The sequence below is a fragment of the Sapajus apella genome, unplaced genomic scaffold (assembly GCF_009761245.1).
Source record: "Sapajus apella isolate SASKATOON/1434 unplaced genomic scaffold, GSC_monkey_1.0 scaffold53, whole genome shotgun sequence".
Taxonomy (NCBI): domain Eukaryota; kingdom Metazoa; phylum Chordata; class Mammalia; order Primates; family Cebidae; genus Sapajus; species Sapajus apella.
The window spans coordinates 9,901,201-9,921,064 of NW_022436993.1; the positions used below are offsets into that span (position 1 = coordinate 9,901,201).

The 19,864-nt window shown below is 41.8% G+C and overlaps 1 protein-coding gene across 4 annotated transcripts in view; it reads right to left on the bottom strand.

Annotated features, from left to right (window-relative positions):
* The window catches only part of CACNB2 (calcium voltage-gated channel auxiliary subunit beta 2), a 397,329-nt gene extending 378,321 nt beyond the window's left edge, over nucleotides 1-19,008 (bottom strand). For 3 of the 4 annotated variants that reach the window (XM_032243943.1, XM_032243935.1, XM_032243933.1), the window contains exons 1-2: nucleotides 18,706-19,008; nucleotides 7,103-7,195 (exon numbers count right to left, since the gene is read on the bottom strand). In XM_032243943.1, coding sequence (XP_032099834.1) covers nucleotides 7,103-7,195; nucleotides 18,706-18,825 — 213 coding nt within the window. In that variant the 5' untranslated portion in view covers nucleotides 18,826-19,008. Of the gene's footprint in view, nucleotides 1-7,102; nucleotides 7,196-18,329; nucleotides 18,683-18,705 lie in introns of those variants that run through there. The other variant, XM_032243934.1, reaches the window with a different exon arrangement.
* Between the last annotated feature and the right edge of the window lie 856 nt (nucleotides 19,009-19,864).

Consider the following 19,864-nt stretch of genomic DNA (forward strand, 5'->3'; position numbering starts at 1 on the left):
AATCTTAATAGCAAGTCCAAGATAACTATAGCTTTATGTATTAAATATCTTATAGCACATAAACAATTTAAAAATTATCTTCATTCATTCTAATAACAGTGCCTAGAGGTCATGTTTAACACTTTATTCCCCTTAATAAATTAAAATTATGACAATTTACAAAGCAAGAGCCCCTATCAACTGCAACCCAGTTTCTAAAGGGGCTTACTGTAAAGCCAGGTGCCATAAATACGCCTGACTTTACCCAGATTCACAAAAGGGGTGATTCATGGGCCCACATCAGCCTCAGCCAAACCTCAAAACAGGTGATTCATACTTGATTTCATTTCTGTTTATTTTTCTTTTTAAAAAAGGACTTTCAGAATTCAGAAAAGTTTATGTTCCTATGACTTCTGTGGGAGAAGGAAAAAAATAAACACTGTTCAAATTCCAATTCTACTTTTCATGACCAGCAAGAGTGGTAGAGGATGCCAAACAGTATCACAAACTACGAATCTGAGGAGCTTTTCATGAGAGAAGGGAATTATGCTCATTTTTAAAAATCATGATGCCTGGTGAAAATTTACAGTGCTGAAGACATTCTCACTTTCCGGTACAGAAGAAAGTTAAAAGTAGAAGACAAACTTTTATCTTTGTATATATTTGTTCAAAAAAACTCTGGTAGGAATTTGTCTGCATGTCTACCTTAGATAAAAGAATGGGGTTATTAATTATCATTTATTCATCTCTTTTAGCTACAAAGGAGTACAGCATAACCAGTAAGGACAAGAATCTGGAGTCAATCACTTGGATTCAAATTTTGACTCCAACCTTACTTGTAATGTGACTGTGGAAGAGCCACTTTACCTCTGTGCCTCTGTTTCCTCATCTGTAAAATGAGGAGACAGAACATATAGTAAGCATTTAATAAATGCTATTATTTCCTCTGCCATAGTCTATTTCTTATTTAGGTTTTAACTAATGTCACAAATAGTAATACTGATAAATAATAGTAAAAAACTCTTAAATAATGCATATTAGGTATGGTTCTAAACAAATTACAAGTGATAACTCACGTAATCCTTACAACTAACTTTCGAGGTAAGCATGATTTTCCAGAGGAAAAGGCTGTCATGCAGAAAGATTCAGGTACTTGTCCAAAGGCCAACTAATAAATAGCAAAGCCAGAATTCAGCCTTATGTAGCCTGACTTCCAAGTCCAGGCACTTACCACTAACCAGCTTCTTAAAGACAACTGTTTAAGTAAATCTTATAACATCGCAATTTACATGAAAGGTAAATATACCAATTACAAGTTCAGTATATAAGTGATCATGTGTTGCATCTATGTAACATTTTGTCTGCAACTTAAAAGAATGAAATTTAAAAAGCAATCAGATAAACCATAGTTAACTTTTGTTCCAATTAATGTTTGGGGAAACTGCAATGAAGAACAGATTCTGTCTTTGAAATATTTGATATACTGTGTAAGATATGCTAGTTTATCACTTTACAACAAGTTTATATGGTATAGAACCAACAGCAACCTCATCTTCCACAGTTCATGGGAAATCCCACTAATATCTGCCATGCACAACCAATGGCCCCAATGGACAGACCCCTTCCTGCAATACTGGACCAAGACTCAGCCCTTACCCCAAAGTGTAACATGGAGCCAATGTCCAGGGTAAAATTAACTATCTTCATGAGGCATGTCATTTCCCCAATTCCTCTTCTGACATATCACTGCCTTCAGATAGGTTGATAATGTCAAGGGCCAGAAGACTAGTTAATTGACTGACTAATGGTGAACTGGTTTATTAACACAATGGAACCTTCATCTGTATAACTGCAAAAATTCTTTCACGGTAGCTGCCCTTCTGCTTTACAGCCTAGCACAGAAACACATCCAGAAGAAAACTTTCCTGAAGACTAATGATTCTTCTTAAAGGTAAGTTTCATTAGAGCACCACAAACAAATGATCGTTAAACTGTGCAACTAAAAGATTGGAAAGGTAAAACGAATGGTAAATGCTTTTTACCCTTTTACTTTGCAGGCTTTTTCTGCTGATGTTGCAAGATATTCAAATGTTTCACCATATTCCAATAAATATTTGTAGCTTTAATCAAATTGCTACAGAATTATGACTAATGAGATATTGACTACAAAGAGTGATAAAATGCTCTCATAAAATCTTCCATGTAGATGTGAAATATATGGTATGTACATGACATATTGACATATATGTTATATGACCCCTCTCTCCCCCACCACCATTCTCTAGATGTTCCCTAGGTCCAGCCACAGTTAAACCGTAGGTTAGAGATCAGAAAAATGGGCACTAGTACCACAATGAGCTACCACTACACTGTCATACAACAGACTGAAATGAAAAGGACTGACACCAGTAAGTGTTAGCAAAGATGTAAGACAACTGAAACCATCATCCTCTGCTCGTGGCAGTGCAAATGGCACAACCACCTTGGAAAACTGTCTCAGTGTTTACTTTAGTTGAACACGGACATGCCGTATTACCTAGCGTTCCACTCTATTCACTGAACAAAAACGCATATATGTGTATCAAAGGGGCGCCTAAGAATGTGCATAGGGACATCACTCTCAATTCCCTCAACCGGAAACAGCCCAATGTCTACCAACAGTAGAGCACATAAATCAAATGTGGTCTTTCCACACAATGGAATGCTGCAAAATCACACCAACAAACCAAAATCAACCAAAGAAAATTCACAAATTACTAAAATGCCCAACACAGACACAGAAAGCAGCCATCAAGTTCAGTGAGAGAATTCAGACACAAAATGATTCCATTTACACATAACTTCAAAAACAGAGAAAACAAATTGATGCTACTGGAAGTAAGGACAGTGATTACCTTCAGTGAGGAAAGAGAGAATGTGACTGAGAAAGGTCCAAAAGGGGACAGGTGGGGGCTGACTGCTTATTTCCTTACCTGGGTGGTGGCTCCACAGGGGTTGATCTTGTGGCAACTCACCAGACTGGACAAATGATTTGTGCACTTTTTGGCATACATGTTACATATATGATCAATAAGAAGGTTTATTTTAAAAGGCCAATTTTCAAGCCTAATTATGTATTACTCTTTACTGGTCCACTGGAGCTGCCATAACAAATTACTGCCGATGGTTTCAACAGTAAGAATTAATTTTCTTGCAGTTTTGGGGGCTAAAAGCCCAAGGTCAAGGTGTCAGCAGGGTTGGTTTCTGGTGAGGCCTCTCTCCTTAGCTTGTGGACAGCCGCCTCCTCACTGTGTCCTCACGTGACCTTTCTCTGTTGCACCCATCCCTGTTCTCTTTTTGTCTTCTTAAAAGGGTAACAGCCGGGGGCAGTGGCTCATGCCTGTAATACCAGCACTTTGGGAGGCCAAGGCAGAGGGATCACTTGAGGTCAGGAGGTTGAGACCGGCCTGGTCAACAGAGCAAAACCCTCTCTCTACTGAAAATACAAAAATTAGCTGGACATGGTGGTGCATACCTGTAATCCCAGCCACTGGGGAGGCTGAGGTAAGTGAATCATTTGAACCTAGAAGATGGAGGTTGCAGTGAGCCAAGATCATGCCACTGCACGCCAGCCTGGGCAACAGAGTGAGGCTCTGCCTCAAAAAAATAAAATAAAAACTAACAGTCCTACTGAATTACAGCCCACTCTTAAGACTTCATTTGATCTTAATTACCTCCCAGAGGCCTTATTTCCAAATATAGTCACACTGGGCATTTGGGCTTCTACAGATTAACTTGAGGGTTGGAAAAAGGGACAATTTATTCCATAACAAACTCTCTGATATTCTCCAAGTTATTTTTTAAGTTTCTAATTCCTTTTCTTTATGTCAAATTTTCTTATTATCAACCTCTGAATCTTTTAAATCTCAGTACTATAAGACTACCATACTAAAAGTATACCTAGCGTTTGAGTATTTTAAAGTTTCTTACAAATAATATACTGCTTATAACAATAAAATCCTACAGTTTTTAAAATTATATAGGCATCATTTTTAATTAAAGGGTAATAGTAGACTCTAACTGCAAGATATTTTAAAATAAAGTCCATTTCTATTGGCCAAATACCTTTGTAATACCAATTATATATGTTCCCTAGCTACAGACAAGTAAACAATATGCATCGATGCAAGTCACTTGTTTAAAAATATGTAATTATGTTAAAAAACAACATGCTAAGGGTATTTTTTCAAATTATTTAATAATCTAATGTGCAGCTGGGGACGGTGGCTCACGTGTGTAATCCCAGCACTTTGGCACACCAAGGTGGGCAGATCACCTCAGGTCAGAAGTTTGAGACCAGCCTGGCCAACATAATGAAACTCCATCTCTACCAAAAATACAAAAATCAGCTGGGCATGGTGACTTGCGCCTGTAATCCTGCCTACTGGGGAGGGTGAGGCAGGAGAATCGCTTGAACCCGAGAGGCAGGGGTTGCAGTGAGCCGAGATCATACCACTGCACTCCAGCCTGGGTGACACAGCGAGACTGTGTCTCAAATCAGTAATAATAAGAAGAATAGAACATGCCCATCCTTACTATCTGTCATGTATTCCTGCAAACACTCCAGAAACCATTTCTATTAAATATCTGGCTATCTTATGGTAGCTTTTAGTTAGTTTCAAATGACAGCAAAATGGGAATGCTGTTTTAACAGAACAGAAATTAAGTTGCCAAAGAAGAAATAAAATTTTTAACTCAGAACTCTTGCCAAAGACCCTAGTTTTCCTTTTGTGACAGATACAAGCTGATATTTGAGGGTTTTTGATGATATGCCTGTGTAATCATTAACCCAAACTCTATGCTATAGCAAACATCTCGTTGTATTGATATTCTAGGAAACAGGCTTTTGTATTTACCCTTTGGGATAAATTTGGTTTTGCCTTCTTACAAGCCCATGTATGTTCTGGCAATATATATCTAAATGTACATTAAATCATTTAACAGCTCTTGTTATCACTTACAATGGTGTTATAAGCCTACATACATTACTAAGAACACAAAAGAAAGTTACCATCAAGGAAAACACATTCCAGCTAACATACACAGTATGGTAATCCCTCCTTGCTGTGTGAATTGAGTTCTTGAAACTCCACGAAAAAGGAATTCACAGTCAAAATACAATTTGAAATTGGGGTCCAGCGATTGCCTTTACGTGGCATTTCCACAGGGCTTAATGAGAAATAATAGGCTCTATACTATGCGTTTCTATTCATTGTGTCTTGCTTACTTGAAACATATCAGTTTTCATTTCCATGCAATTTCAACAAGCGGCTTGGCATTATTTGCTGCTTTGCTGCAGCTACTATGCACATTAAGGAGCTAGTTTTTTTTTTTTTTTTTCTGTTTCAGGTCCTGCAATGTTCAGCCTTGATATGATGACTCAGAGTTGTAGATTCTAACTCTCTTTCTCCAGGTTCAATCTCCTCGTCTCAGAGGCAGAATAAATATGTGTGCTTGAAATGGAAAAGGCATTCGGTAACTCTCCTTCAACTGACTCACCCAAGTCACTATGTCCCAAGGCCTTCCCTTCATCAGCAGGACCATGATGCCTAGATTCTGCCCACGATAACATCAGGCCAACGCATACACCTTCCGCTCCTCTGACAGCCTTCCCAGCTCCTGCTGACACCCTTAGAACATAACTCTAGGCCTGGGCCTCTCTTGGCTTCAACTTTTTTCTTTCTTTGCTCCTTCTTAACCAACTCTTTCTCTCACTTCCTGCAACCACAATAAGTCCCAATTGGCATGAACCAGGACGAATTTTTTTCCAATTGCCAAGTTACTTGGAGGTACCACTGGCATACTCAAATGTTGCAAGGGGGTACTGGTGGCTGGGGACAGATCATCCTTTGTCTGTTTAAGGACAGCGCTAAGAGGCAGCAACCAGCCAAGATCAAAATCCCCACCAATGCTGCAGGTAGACAAGCTGAAGTTCAAGTTCAACCACAGAGAACTGCGGGAAGGAAACTTGAGGGCGGCATCTGAGGAATACCATAAGGAGCCAATATGGAAGAAAGCCCGTGAAGTGTAACTGTCTCCTACAAAACCCAAATGGTCATAAAGGATTTACAGAAGACCCAACTCCCACACAAACAGGGGGCAGAGTGGAACCTATGGCCGTGATGATGAACCCAAGCAGCACTGGGGAAAGAGGCATCCAAATGACACATGGCAGCTTGTCCAGTTCGCAACCACTGTTCTGGGAGGGAGCTGCCACTGACAACAGATGGTCTGTGAGAGCACTGGTCAGACACTGGGCATCCCTGAGCCCCAAGAGCGGGTCCTCTACAGCATGTTCCTCCCCTGCTTTCCACGCCATGGAGAGGAGTTAGAGGAAGATAGAAGCTCACTCATTCCTGATGAGACTTCATTCTCAACACATAACCACAACCCTCAGAGGTCCAGCTGCCTCTGTGCTCTTCCTCTGGTAATGGAATTCCTTTCTGTTACCATATATAAGCATGTTTATATGTTGGGGAGCCTGGCACTGTCTGTTTAGGGGACTGTTCCAGGCTGCTTGGCAGGAATATACTACATGTTAACTGAGACGAAGGCTGTGTCTCCAAAGGCAGAAATGGTTTAAATTATGTCTCAGTGATACCGTATGTTCTATTTAACCTCGGTAGCCTCAACCATTTCAAGACCAAGAACAATTTTTCCTTTTTCAATGTAAGACCAAAGTGAGAAGAGGAAAACTCAACTAGAGAAAGCCTAGTATTTCACAGGTCAGGATGCAGACGCACCACGAGCTCTCTGCCCCACTAAACAAACAAAAAAACAGCAGCAGCAAAAGACTCAAACCTGAAATCATTTCTGCTGGAGTTCTCCCGCTCTGTTGCGAAGAAATCCTCTGTAATGAAATCTAAACTTATCTTTCCTCAACTTGCCAGGAAAGACTGTAATTATTACTTAGTCTCACTTAAAACATTTCAATTATGACATTAAACAGCACCACTTTCACTTCAATTAAAAGTAAGTACAATCATACTATAGAAATTTTAAGGAAAAGAGCGAAAAACCACCTTTAAAAATCTAAAGTCATTTTAAGATACTTATCAAAACCATGAACTTCAGGCTGTCTTACCTGGCGAACGAAACTATTTGAGGTAGTGTCAGATGACGTGCTTCCATCAGATCCTTTAAATCTGTTTTTCCTTCTGGCTCCTTTTCCATATGACTACAAAAAGAAAAAGTAAAAAAAAAAAAAAGACAAATAAGATTATTATGAGACCCTTTAACAGGAATACAGGCTTAGTCATAGAAAATGTCCGGACCAAAACCAAATAATACATTGCCACAATGTAGGCATCATTCGAAAGGTAATACTGGTGGGATTTCACAAATCTATTTCTAGTCAGTGATTATGTGGAAAAGAATTTTCTTTTTCTCTGTCTCTCTCTTTTTTTTTTCTTTTTTTGAGATGGAGTTTCACTCGGTTGTGGTCCAGGCTGGAGTGCAATGGCACGATCTGAGCTCACCGCAACCTCTGCCTCCTGGATTCAAATGATTCTCCTGCCTCAGACTCCTGAGTGGCTGAGATTACAGGCATGCACCCCCATGTCTGGCTAATGTTTTATTTTTAGTAGAAATGGGGTTTCTCCATGTTGGGCAGGGTGGTCTTAAACTCTTGACCTCAGGTAATGCGCCCACCTCAGCCTCCCGAAGTGCTGGGATTACGGGAATGAGCCACCACACCTGGCCAGGGAGGAGAGTTTTCTAGCCAAAGAATTTAGTAACTAGTGAATTAAAACAATGTCTGTTATCTGTTATAAATATGTTAGCAGGCAAGAGGCAAAAGCCTGTAATGATAAAGCTTTTAAAAATAAGCATTTAAAACAGGAAGTTAAAGGTAAGATGATTTGTTTGAATAACAGGATTGGATGAAGCACAAACATCTAAAAATGAACTTGCTTTTCCTCTATTATAGTTTACATTCAGAACTCTAAAAATAAACTATGCATCATTTAACTCTAAGCACAAATACAGTTAAGTGCAAACATTAAACATTAAAATATAAATGAACAATAGCTTAACAATGAGTTCAGAGTTAAATGCAGCACACAGGTTGGAATTCTGGCTATGGCAAGTCTTGAGCAAATTTCTTAACTTTTACAAGCATCAGTCTTTTCATCCTTGAAATGGGGTTAAGTATTAGATGAAATAATACTTCATAGGATTAAGCATGAATTGGAATAATGAATTTATAGCATTTAGCATAAGACCTAATAAATGATAAGGACTCAAAGTAATATATAAAAAGAGATACCCATTTAGCACTTGGAATATATAGGGACAAACTGGGCTAAAGTGTACAACACGCTGAGAATGATTAGGCTCATAGAGACTTCATTAGATTATTAGAATTTACAACATTTATTTTTAAAATCATCCCATTCAGGTTCTGAAAATGCTATTTGGTTATGCTTTCTCTATTCATATGGTTTTCATTAAAATATCTTATAAGCCATAATATATGTAGCACTAAGGCAAACTGAAATCTATTACAAACATTTGTGTTATGAGTAATTTAGATGAATTTGCAATCAGAGAGAGGGTGGTATAATCTTAAAGCAAAAAATTTTCTTATACATGTTTGTTCTCTTCAGAGTATCTAAGGGATTGATGTAATACAAATGTGTTTCCATGACATTTAATTAACTCTCAACTTCATAAAAGGCAAGAAAGCTAGGCTGGGCTTTTGTAATGTAATACAAGGTTCTCCTCACTTAACAGCTTATTCTTCTTACTTATATAAACATTGTTCAGTAAACTGTTGAAAAATAACATTCTTTTAACCACGTTTTTTCTTTTCCAATTATTATGTAAAGGTTTGGACAGATGCATTTTTCTAGGTCCTAAGAAGGCTAAAATAAAGTATGAAAATCTCTTTCAAATTTTCTTTTAAATTTATATTAACCCATACGCAAAAATACCTATTACCTTGCAAGTATTTTTGAGGCCTAACATGTTTCTTTGGAGGTATAGGGGCAATCTGTGTGAAATTCACCATTTATCCTCAGGAGGAACATATATTATCTTGGAGAACAAAGACAAAATATAATCTTAATCCATTTCTTTTTTGAGAGCGTGTCTTGTGCTGTCACCCAGGCTGGAATGCAGTGACATGATCATGGCTCACTGCAGCCTCGACAGCCCCCACATGCCCTGGGATCAAGCAATCCCCCCATCTCGGCCTCCCAAGTAACTGGAACTAGGGGCGCACACTGCCATGCTTGGCTAATTTTTAATTTTTTGTAGAGACAGGGTCTCACTATGTTGCCCAGGCTGGTCTTGAACCCATGACTAAGCAAACCTCCGGCCTCAGCCTCCCAAAGTGGTGAGATTACAGGATTGAATTACCATGCCCAGCCAGGACCATTTTTAACTGAACAGAAAAGAATATCTTTGCAATTATATTGTCCTTTTATTTTAGCATTTTAGTGATAAATATATATCAATGTTCAGCATCTTGGATGTGTAAGCTTTTTTGTGGTTGCTCACAATTGTACAACAGGCACTGTGACAGTCACACAATGTTGAAGACATTCAGTCCCAGAGGAGGTGGTTTTTCTCTGTAAGACGTTGGACACATTTAAAAATTCACATTAATTTTTCCAGGCCCCTGGAAATTCTGTTCATAAACGCTATTTCACGCATACTGAGCTATCTATGCAAAGTAGATGTAATGAAATTACTACAGTTTTCAAATGTACTAAGATAGTTTACACACTAGACAACTATGGCACACTGAATTGCATGCATGCTGGTGACAGCTTTGAGAAAAAAAATAGTCCTTCAATTACTTAAATTTATAACGGGTGATTTATTTAAAGTATTCATTTATTCATGCCTTAAGAGTGTTAGAGCAAATCCCTATCATGTATCATCTTTGCTAAAAGCTAAAATAAATATATATGCTTAACAAAATAGACAAATGGGACCTAATCAAACTCCACAGCTTCTGCACGGCAAAAGAAACAGTCATTAGAGTGAATCGGCAACCAACAGAATGGGAAAAAATTTTTGCAGTTTACCCATATGACAAAGGGCTGATAATCCAGAATTTACAAAGAACTAAAACAGATTTACAATAAAAAAACAAACAAGCCCATTTAAAAGTGGGCGAAGGATAAGAACAGATACTTTACTAAAGAAGACATACATGATGTCAACAAACTTATGAAAAAATGCTCATCATCACTGGTCATCAGAGAAATGCAAATCAAAACTACATTGAGATACCATCTCATGCCAGTTAGAATGGCGATCATTAAAAAATCTGGAGACAACAGATGCTGGAGAGGATGTGGAGAAATAGGAACACTTTTACACTGTTGGTGGGAGTGTAAATTATTCAACCATTGTGGAAGACAGTGTGGTGATTCCTCAAGGATCTAGAAATAGAAATTCCATTTGACCCAGCAATCCCATTACTGGGTATATATCCAAAGGATTATATATCGTTCTACTATAAGGACACATGCACACGAATGTTCATTGCAGCACTGTTTACAATAGCAAAGACCTGGAACCAACCCAAATGTCCACTGATGATAGACTGGACAAGGAAAATGTGGCATATATACACCATGGAATATTATGCAGCCATCAAAAACCATGAGTTTGTGTCCTTTGTAGGAACATGGATGAGCCTGGAAACCATCATTCTCAGCAAACTGACACAAGAGCAGAAAATCAAACACCGCATGTTCTCATTCATAGGTGGGTGTTGAACAATGAAAACACATGGACACAGGGAGGGGAGCACTACACACTGGGGTCTGTTGGAGGGAAATGGGGGAGGGACAGTGAGGGGTGGGCAGTTGGGGAGAGATAGCATGGGGATAAATGCCAGATATAGGTGAAGGGGAGGAAGGCAGCAAACCACATTGCCATGTATGTACCTATGCAACAATGTTGCATGTTCTTCACATGTACTCCAAAACCTAAAATGCAATTTAAAAAAAAAAATTAAAATATATATATATGCTTAATTATATCTCTATTCTGCAATTTTGCTGATTTCCACAGTAATTTCTCAACTAAAATATCTTTTTTTTCAAACTGTAGAGTGACTATTTACTGACCAGTTTGTTTGTTTTTTTTAATAATAATCAGGATTAAAAAAAACATTTAAAGCACCTTTGGAAAGCTTAATTCATTTTTATATACCTTTAAGAATGTAAGAGAAAATTCAACCTGCCATTACAAAATTAAGTTTCTTTTAATCTAATGTGTAATTAAAATTAAGTCCAACTTGCTTGAAAGATTTTTTTTTTTCAGTTACTTGAAAACCTAGAAAATAAGAACTAGACTACTCCTTCTGAAGAAATTCAGGCGGGAAAAAAGTGAAGGCCAAACCTCTCCCAAATGAAAAAAGCAGGTAAGATTAAGCGTTCTAATATTTAGTTGACTAAATTTGAAAATATATATATGTGTGTGTGTGTGTGCGTGTGTGTGTGTGTGTGTAGAGTTGTTTTAATTTGCTACTTCAAATGCAGCTACTTTAGTGAAAAATAGTTTTTCTAAATATGTTTTACCAACATTAAATATATGAACACCCACTATCTGAAACAGTTAATCCTGAGTGCAGCCCAGGTTGTACAAGGAAAAGATGAGGCAGGAAAGGAGATCCGGCCACAGCACATGGTGTTACCTGCAGATTCTCCCTCACACACAGGTCTCTACATCCTTCTTGAAAGAGTCCCAAAAGTCACTAATTTCTATTCATTGCTATTAGCTATATAAAGCTTCATAAAAACAAATTATGTCACCATAGTAAAAAGAAAAAAAAAAAAACCTTGTATCCCTTATATTTATATTCCTTTAGTTGTTTCAAAACATCAAGCTAAGATTGCAGAAACTAGAGAAAAAAATTCTTAAGAAATTTCCAAAAATATATTAATGACTTATTAAAAAGACATTCCAAATTCATCATGATGTTAATATCAGCTTAGAGTGAATGAATATCTATCTTCCTTGGCACTAAGTAACTTAAAAATGGACTCCAGTCTTAAAAATCAACAAATAAATGTTCACCTTGTCACCTGGTCATGGCAATTAAGATCTAATTTCTGTATAATTGAAGGAGACAGGAGTAAATACTTATAGGAGTTGTCAGTTAACTGGAGATTTCAGTCATGCGCACAAAGTTGCCTTGGCTGCCCCTGGGGACAAACTGAAGAAAGATGTGGCTTCTGTGCTCTGATGATTATTGTGACAGTTCTCCTACCTACAGATTACTTCCCATGAGCATAATACTGATGCTTAAAATTAGGCTGAGCACTGTGGCTCACATCTGTAATCCCAGCACTTTGGGAGGCCGAGGCAAACAGATCATTTGAGATCAGGAGTTCAAGACCGGCCTGAGCAACATGGTGAAACCTGGTCTCTACTAAAAATAGAAAAAAATTAGCCAGGCGTGGTGGCAGGTGCCTGTAATCCCAGCTCCTCAGCAGGCTGAGGCAGGAGAATTGCCTGAACTCAGGAAGTGGAGGTTGCAGTATGCCAATCGCACCACTGCACTCCAGCCTGGGCCACTGAGTAAGACACTGTCTCAAAAACAAAACAAAACAACAACAAAATTCATCTCTCCCAGTTCGTATTCATTGATGTTTATCCCTTTAAATTTCCAGAGTTTCCTCATCTTATGGCCCAAAACAAACAAGGCCAAAACGATCCAGAGAGAAATCATATATCAAATCTCCTCATTGACCAATAGCTTAGTGTGAATAAGCTAAGGCGAGGATTCTTCACTAGGCAAGAAGTAGCTACATGATCTTCCTAGAAAAAGGAGAAAAATAAGTTGCCTTTTATATGGCTCAGTTCATACAAAAGCAGAAAGGAACAAGGAGGCTGCATAAACAGAGTTCGTGGGGGTGGGGGTGGGGGTGGGTGTCCAGCAGGTAGAGGTGGGAGGAGGGAGAAAAGAGGAGGCCAGGAAGCAGAGATCTATAGGCCCAGAAAGGAGGAGCAAAGGCAGGGAGGGCAGAAGCCCCAGAACAGCACATGCCTCCTTCACAATCTACCTCCTGCCAGGCTTGGAAAGATCAGTAAGACAGGCGGGCTCCTTTAAGTGATGTCATTAAGTAGCTTTCTCTCTGTGTAGTTGGGAAAGTAACAATGTATGTTTACAATTAGATTGTAACATGGTTTTTGACCTATACAATCTGTAGGATAGAGACCCGCCACAAAATTGAAGAGTATCACCATCCCCCACGAGGTAAACATATTTTGCTTAGGTTCTCTTGAAAGGGCCAAGGCTATATAATTCAAAGGAATTAAATACAGCCCCAGATAAACTCAGTCTGCACATAACAAGAGAAACAAAAAGAAAACAAACCTAAGAATATAAGAACAACAAAACCTCAACCCACTCAGATATATTTCAAATTCTGAAACATACTCAGAAATTCTGATTGGCATGTCTGTAAATTTCTCCCATGTCACATCAGAAAAAAATATATATATCATTCAAGAGGAAAGCAATGGTGGTGAGGAGTGAAGATTTCAGCAAAACATAAAGTTCAGGGTCTATAACCACCAAGTTTGCAGTCTGCAGAAAACTCATTTGTACCAGGGACGTAAGAATATTTCAGGAAAACAGCATAGATTTGGTTCAAGAGCCAGGAGAAAACAGCTGCTACTCTTTTTTGATAAAGCTCCTTGCTCCAGCCATTCAGGATGTTGCCATCATCAGGCTCTATAACCACAAAGTGCTTGAAAAGCATCTGGCAGACTCAGCTGTGGTGGGACCAGCTGGGACCTGTTGCTAGGAGCAAAACAAATAGGCCCACTGGTGACTGTGTGTGCAGTTTCAGGTGTGACTGGAGGTGCCACTTACAATCTCTCTGAGGCCTAGAGTGCTGAGAGACTGTTTTTGTTACTCCATTTCCTCTTCTGTGACCTATCAATCTGTGTCACCTGCTTCCCATTCAGCCACTCTTCAGGCAAGAGCTATTCAATTCCCCGGAGAAATTATCAGTTTCATACTTTAATGTTGCCCAATCGAAATATCATAGGAGCCATATATATCCTTGAAATTTTCCAGCAGCCACATTAAAAAGGTAAATAGCAACAGGTGAAATTAATTGTAACAATGCACTTATTTAACCTAGCAAATCCAAAATGTGGTCATTGCAACATGTCACCAATTTTACATTTACTAATGAAGATGTGTTATATTCTTTTTTTTTTTTTTTGAGTTGGAGTTTCGCTCTTGTTACCCAGGCTGGAGTGCAATGGCGCGATCTCGGCTCACCGCAACCTCCGCCTCCTGGGTTCAGGCAATTCTCCTGCCTCAGCCTCCTGAGTAGCTGGGATTACAAGCACACACCACCATGCCCAGCTAATTTTTTGTATTTTTAGTAGAGACGGGGTTTCACCATTTTGACCAGGTTGGTCTCGATCTCTTGACCTCGTGATCCACCCGCCTCGGCCTCCCAAAGTGCTGGGATTACAGGCGTGAGCCACCGCGCCCGGCGATGTGTTATATTCTTTACTTGGCCTTAAGCCTTTGATATCTGGTGTGTATTTCACATTTACAGCACGTATCAGTTCAGACTAGTCACATTTCAAGTGCTCAAAAGCCACAGGTGGCCAGTGGCTACCACAGTGAACAACACAGATTTGGAGCTTGGAGGGAGGGTCCTCCGTGAGCACCTCATCTTTGGAGGTAGACTGTGTCAAGTTCACACTGAAATTGTTCAGCAGGTTACCTAAGAAGCAGTGCAATTTTCTTAAATCAGGACTTTTAAGAACTTGCTGTTAGATTGCCACTCATTTCTCATGTAAGGGATGTATCCATTTTGGAGCCAGTGTGGTGGTTCATGCCTTTAATCCCAGCACTGTGGGAGGCCAAGGGGGGTGGATCACCTGAGATCAGGATTTGAGACCAGCCTGGCCAATATGGTGAAACCCTGTCTCTACTAAAAATACAAAAAAAAAAAAAAAAAATAGTTGGGCATGGTGCAGGATCCTGTAGGACCAGTTGTTCAGGAGGCTGAGGCAGAAGAATTGCTTGAAACCAGGAGGTAGAGGTTGCCTTGAGCCAAGATTGTGCCACTGCACTCCAGCCGGGGTGACAGAAAGAGACTCAGTCTCAAAAAGCAAAACAAAACAAAAAACCAGGAGTTCAAGCAATGTGTCATTTTGTATACGGCAATGTAATGGGGCAAAGGGGCTGGCATGTATCCGGGTGCTCTGTCACTCTAGGCAGAATGATTTATACAGAAAAGGAAAATGACAGAGTTCGCAAATCTACATCTTCTGCTTTCCTCATACAAATCTAATAATACAATCCAGAAGTGAAATAGAAAGATTCTTTAAACCAATGATTGCTGTAGAGGTTCCATTTGTAAATAGCAATTCCATTTCTAGGTAGAACTGCCTAGTAATTCTGAGTAGAATTACTCAGTGCCACACAAAAGGAGGATGCTCTAGAGCCAGCCTCCTTTCTTAGGCAGTTTTTACGCTGGTCTGTTGCTGCCTGAAAAGAGAGATGGAAGAGATGGCTTTGCCAAGCTTCACATAACCCTATGATACCATGATTTATTAGATATAAAATAAACAAGGCAACGTTTCCCTCCAATAATGGCTGTGAGATGAACGAAATTCAAGTCAAATTGCTTTCATTTTTGCAAGGTAGAGAAAGCAAGGAGATGAATGTTGATGCCGTTGAATAGCTATATCTCTTAAACTTGTTTTCAAAATCCATTCTGCCCTTTTTTTTTTCTCTCTCCTGTATTTATGCCATCACTTGCTAGTTCCTGTGAATTGATCTTTGAAATGTCTGATACATACACCTGTCATATCCATTATCTTTTCATCTCTTTTTCGCTTAGGCCTTATTACCTCTGGCCCAAACTGTTACATCTTTCTGCCTCCTGGCAACTTCACCTCTGGACTCCTGAGACTTCAAACTATCTTACAGAACACTCCCAAGTGAATATTCCCAAATGAGCTGTTATGTGGGTCCTCTTTTGAACTCCTTCCGCAATTCCCGCTCGCTCGATACGCTAAAGGCTCCAAGTCCCCAAGATGTGGCCTCAAATTGCTTTGTCAGTTTTATGCCTAACTATGCCCAATCTTGACCTTTCCATGCTCTTTTCAAACTAGAAATGATAAATATGTACTGTCAGACTTCTTAGTTCTGGGACTGTGTTTCATGTACGACTGTTTACCAACTCTCTTGAAAACCTTCAGTGTTATCTGACCCATCCTTCAGATGTCTTTGCAAATGCCACCTCATCAATGAAGGCCTTACAGATTCCTCCAAATAGGGTGTTTATTATCTTTATTCCTTTGAAGCCAGTCAGAACTTTCTCTTTTCTATTTTTTTCTTTTCTTCTTTTTCTTGTTTTGAGATGGAATATCGCTCTGGCCCCTAGGCTGGAGTTCAGCAGCACCATCTCAGCTCACTGCAACCTCTGCCTCCCAGATTCAAACGATTCTCCTGCCTCAGCCTCCTGAGTAGCTGGGATTACGGGTGTGCACCACCATGCCTGGCTAATTTCTGTATTTTTAGTACAGATGGGTTTTCACCATGTTGGTCAGGCTGGTCTCAATCTCCTAACCTCATGATCTCAATCTCCTAACCTCTCCTAACTGCCTTGGCCTCCCAAAGTGCTGGGATTACAGTCAGAACTTCTCTTACAGCCCCTAGACATTTATGTTAATTGATGCTACTGGAATATAAGTTCTCTGAAGGCAGACATTGTGTCTCTTCCCATCAGAATCATTTCTACATTGCCGCTGTACAATAATTTGTTGACTTACATTAAATCATTATACATAAATCACAAAGTAAATTAGAATCTCTTAGCTGAATGCAGTTATGTGAGCCCTGACTTTGATCTCCAGGAATTTAGGAACTCTATTTTTATCTTAAGAATAAAAACTTTTCTAAAATATCCCTCAAGGAAGATCAAAGGCAAATGAGGGTCTAAATGTCCTTTCCTTTGATGGAGGACTCAAATACTGATAGCATTCAAGACCTTCATCCTAGAATAACAGAGGTCTCTGGGTACATTTTTTTCATTCTATCTAATCTGGCAAGAGTCTAGATAAAAATCAGGAGTCTAGAACAAATGCAAACTCTGTTGGTTAAAATTCAGATTCTCTGGCAGATGCCAGATGGGAATGTAGCTGGTTCATTACATGTCCCCACTTGGCTTGTGAAGCCAACAGCCCAGGGCAGATTAAAATCTAGCTGTTTCACCATGACGAAATTAACAGATTTCTGATTACACAAGTACTTGGTTTCCACATTCTTCTCAATCTCAAATCAAAGTGGATTATGTGTTTTAAGTTAGCACAATTATTTCCCAATGGTAAAATAAAGTTCCGTAAAGCTAGACTATTAACGCCACTTGGAACTGCCACGATTACAGTATCAAAATAGCTACAGCAGTCAATTTCCACCTATCAAAACAACAGCAAGAAAACATTTGTCCTCTTATCAGGTTGTCACACTCCTGTCCCCATTACTACAGTATATGATGCTCTAAATGCCCTCTCCAGTGTGTATGTGTATCTATGTATTAATATGTAAGTGTACACCATGCACATACATATCTTACCACAAGTTAAAATTGGGCAAATGTAGCCTTGAAATTAACAAGCCAATACCGCTAAGCAAAGAGACATTTCTCCAAAATGCTGCCTGAAACGTAACCATGACCTCTTCACATCACTGGCCAGCCAGCCAACAGCCAGCCCGCAGCTAGGAGTCTGAAGCCATTTCCCTGATAGGAGAAAAGTTGAGCGACTCCTCACCACCGAGACATGGAGGTGTCTGTAATCCAAACTGTACCTGCGGAAGCCTTACGTAAAAGCCACCTTGTCACTGCCCAGCGCCTACAACTGACATCTCCAATTTCACAACAACCTGCAGCAGCGAGGCTGACTTTTTCCAGAAACCGCGAATACTCATCGGATTGAAAGGGGATCCTGGAGCTCCCTGAAATGGCTAACATTTCAGGGTAGACGGAAAAATAAAAACTTTCCCGTCCCTATGTTGCTAGCTTATTAAGGGAAAGGCACGAGGTGGGCCAGGCAAACCTTGGCAAGTGCCCGAGGGGACTGCAGAAGCTGTCGCGGTAGCGGCGTAAAGCCCCAGATGCTCAGCGTGGTCCGGCAGCTGGTGGGGGGGGGGGGATCCGACAGGGCGCCCCCACATTCGCTCCCCTCTCGCCCACCTCCAGCCCGTCGCCCCCACACCCACGCCCACCCCGGCTCGGAGCGTGGCCAGGAGAGTCAGTATCGTAGAAAGCGCTGCGGGAAGCGGACCCCTCCCGCCCACCCGGACTCACGATCTTCAGCAGGTCCAGTCCACTCGCCTGGTTCATGTCTCTCCATGTGCCTCTCCCGGGAAAGGGCGAGGAGGGCCGGCGGGGGCAGCCCGGGAGAAGTCCACAGGTCTCCCCCGCCCTTCCCTACTGGCTTTTCCGAAGCAGAGAAAAATGGAAGCCGAGGCAGAGCCAGGAAAAGGCTCAAAGGGGCAGGGTCCCGGCGTCAGGAGAGGAGCAGAGGCTGGGCAAGCGGCGAGGGGAGAGGTGGCGGACGAGACCCAGGCAGCTGGGAGGTACGAGGCTAGAGATCCCCGGAGCAGAGTCGCCGGGAGAGCCCGAGGTCGGCGCCCTGCCCGGCGGCTCACAAAGGAAGGAGAAGGCGCCGCGCTCTCGCTACCTGTGCGGCGGCTCCGAGCGCCCCCGCGGGAGCCGCGTTCTCCAGCAGTTCCATCTGGATCTCCTGCGCCACCGCCGCCGCCGCTGTGGGAGGCGACTTGGACATGTCGCTTTGGACCATTGGCGAAAAGTCGGCTCGGAGCGAAGCAGTCAGCCCCTGGCGGCGGGTCCCCTCCTCCTCGCCCCCGCCTCCCCGCGCTCCGTTCGGCTCTGGGGGCCGCCCAGGGCTCGGGCCCGACGCTCACGCTCTCGGTGCAGTGCCCCGGTAGCGCCCCGGGACTCCGTGCCGCTCTGCCAGGCGCTCAGTGCGCGGGACGGGGCCGGGGCATCCGGCGAAACGAGCCGCGCAGGAGCCGGGACGCGGGGGCGCGGGGGCGCGGCTGCGGTGCCGGGGAGAGGGGCGCCCTCCGCGGAGCAGCCGGGACCGGGCGGAGCGGGCGCAGAGCGGCGGGGATCGAGCCGCGGGCGCCGCGGAAGGTCCTCGCCAGGAGGGGAGGGAGCTGCGGGAGCGCGAGCCAAGGGGAGGCGCGTCGGAAAGCGAGAGTGACAAGCAGCACACAAGCCGAAAAGTTCCTCGCGGGAGGCGCGCGCCGCGTGGGTTCCGGCTCAGCCGCTGCGCGTCGCCGTGGCACAGGCGCTGAAAAGTTTGCGAAGCCACAAGAAGCCAGGCCCAGCGCCTCGGGGAGTCGGGATGGCTCGGCGGGGGGGGGGGGGAACAACAGCGAGCCCGGCTGCGGGGGGGCGGAAGGGGGGCTCGCTGTTGTTCCCAGGGCCCCACACTACTTCTCAGGAACCCTAAGAGCAGATCTCTTAACCTCGGAGGGGAGGGATGGCGAAGGCTGGGTTCCTACACTGAAAGTTTTAAATCTGTAGAAGCTGCTGGCAGCGCCAGAGAGCAAATGTCTGCAAAGAACATCTCCTGGGCAGCTGAAAAGCATTGCTGATGTTAGTAATAAGGATCCAGAAAAAAGAAACGGAGTTAATTCAGTAAAGATCATCAGGTGATTCCACCTGAATCTGCAGCTGGCCTCTCTAACGAGGTCGGAATCCACCCAACCTGAGCCCGGCTGTTATCCTTTTGACTCCTGTTTTCATCTTTGCCAAATTAAGTTAGCACTTCTTTCGGAACAGAATTGAAGTTCGTTATTGTTGTTTTAGAC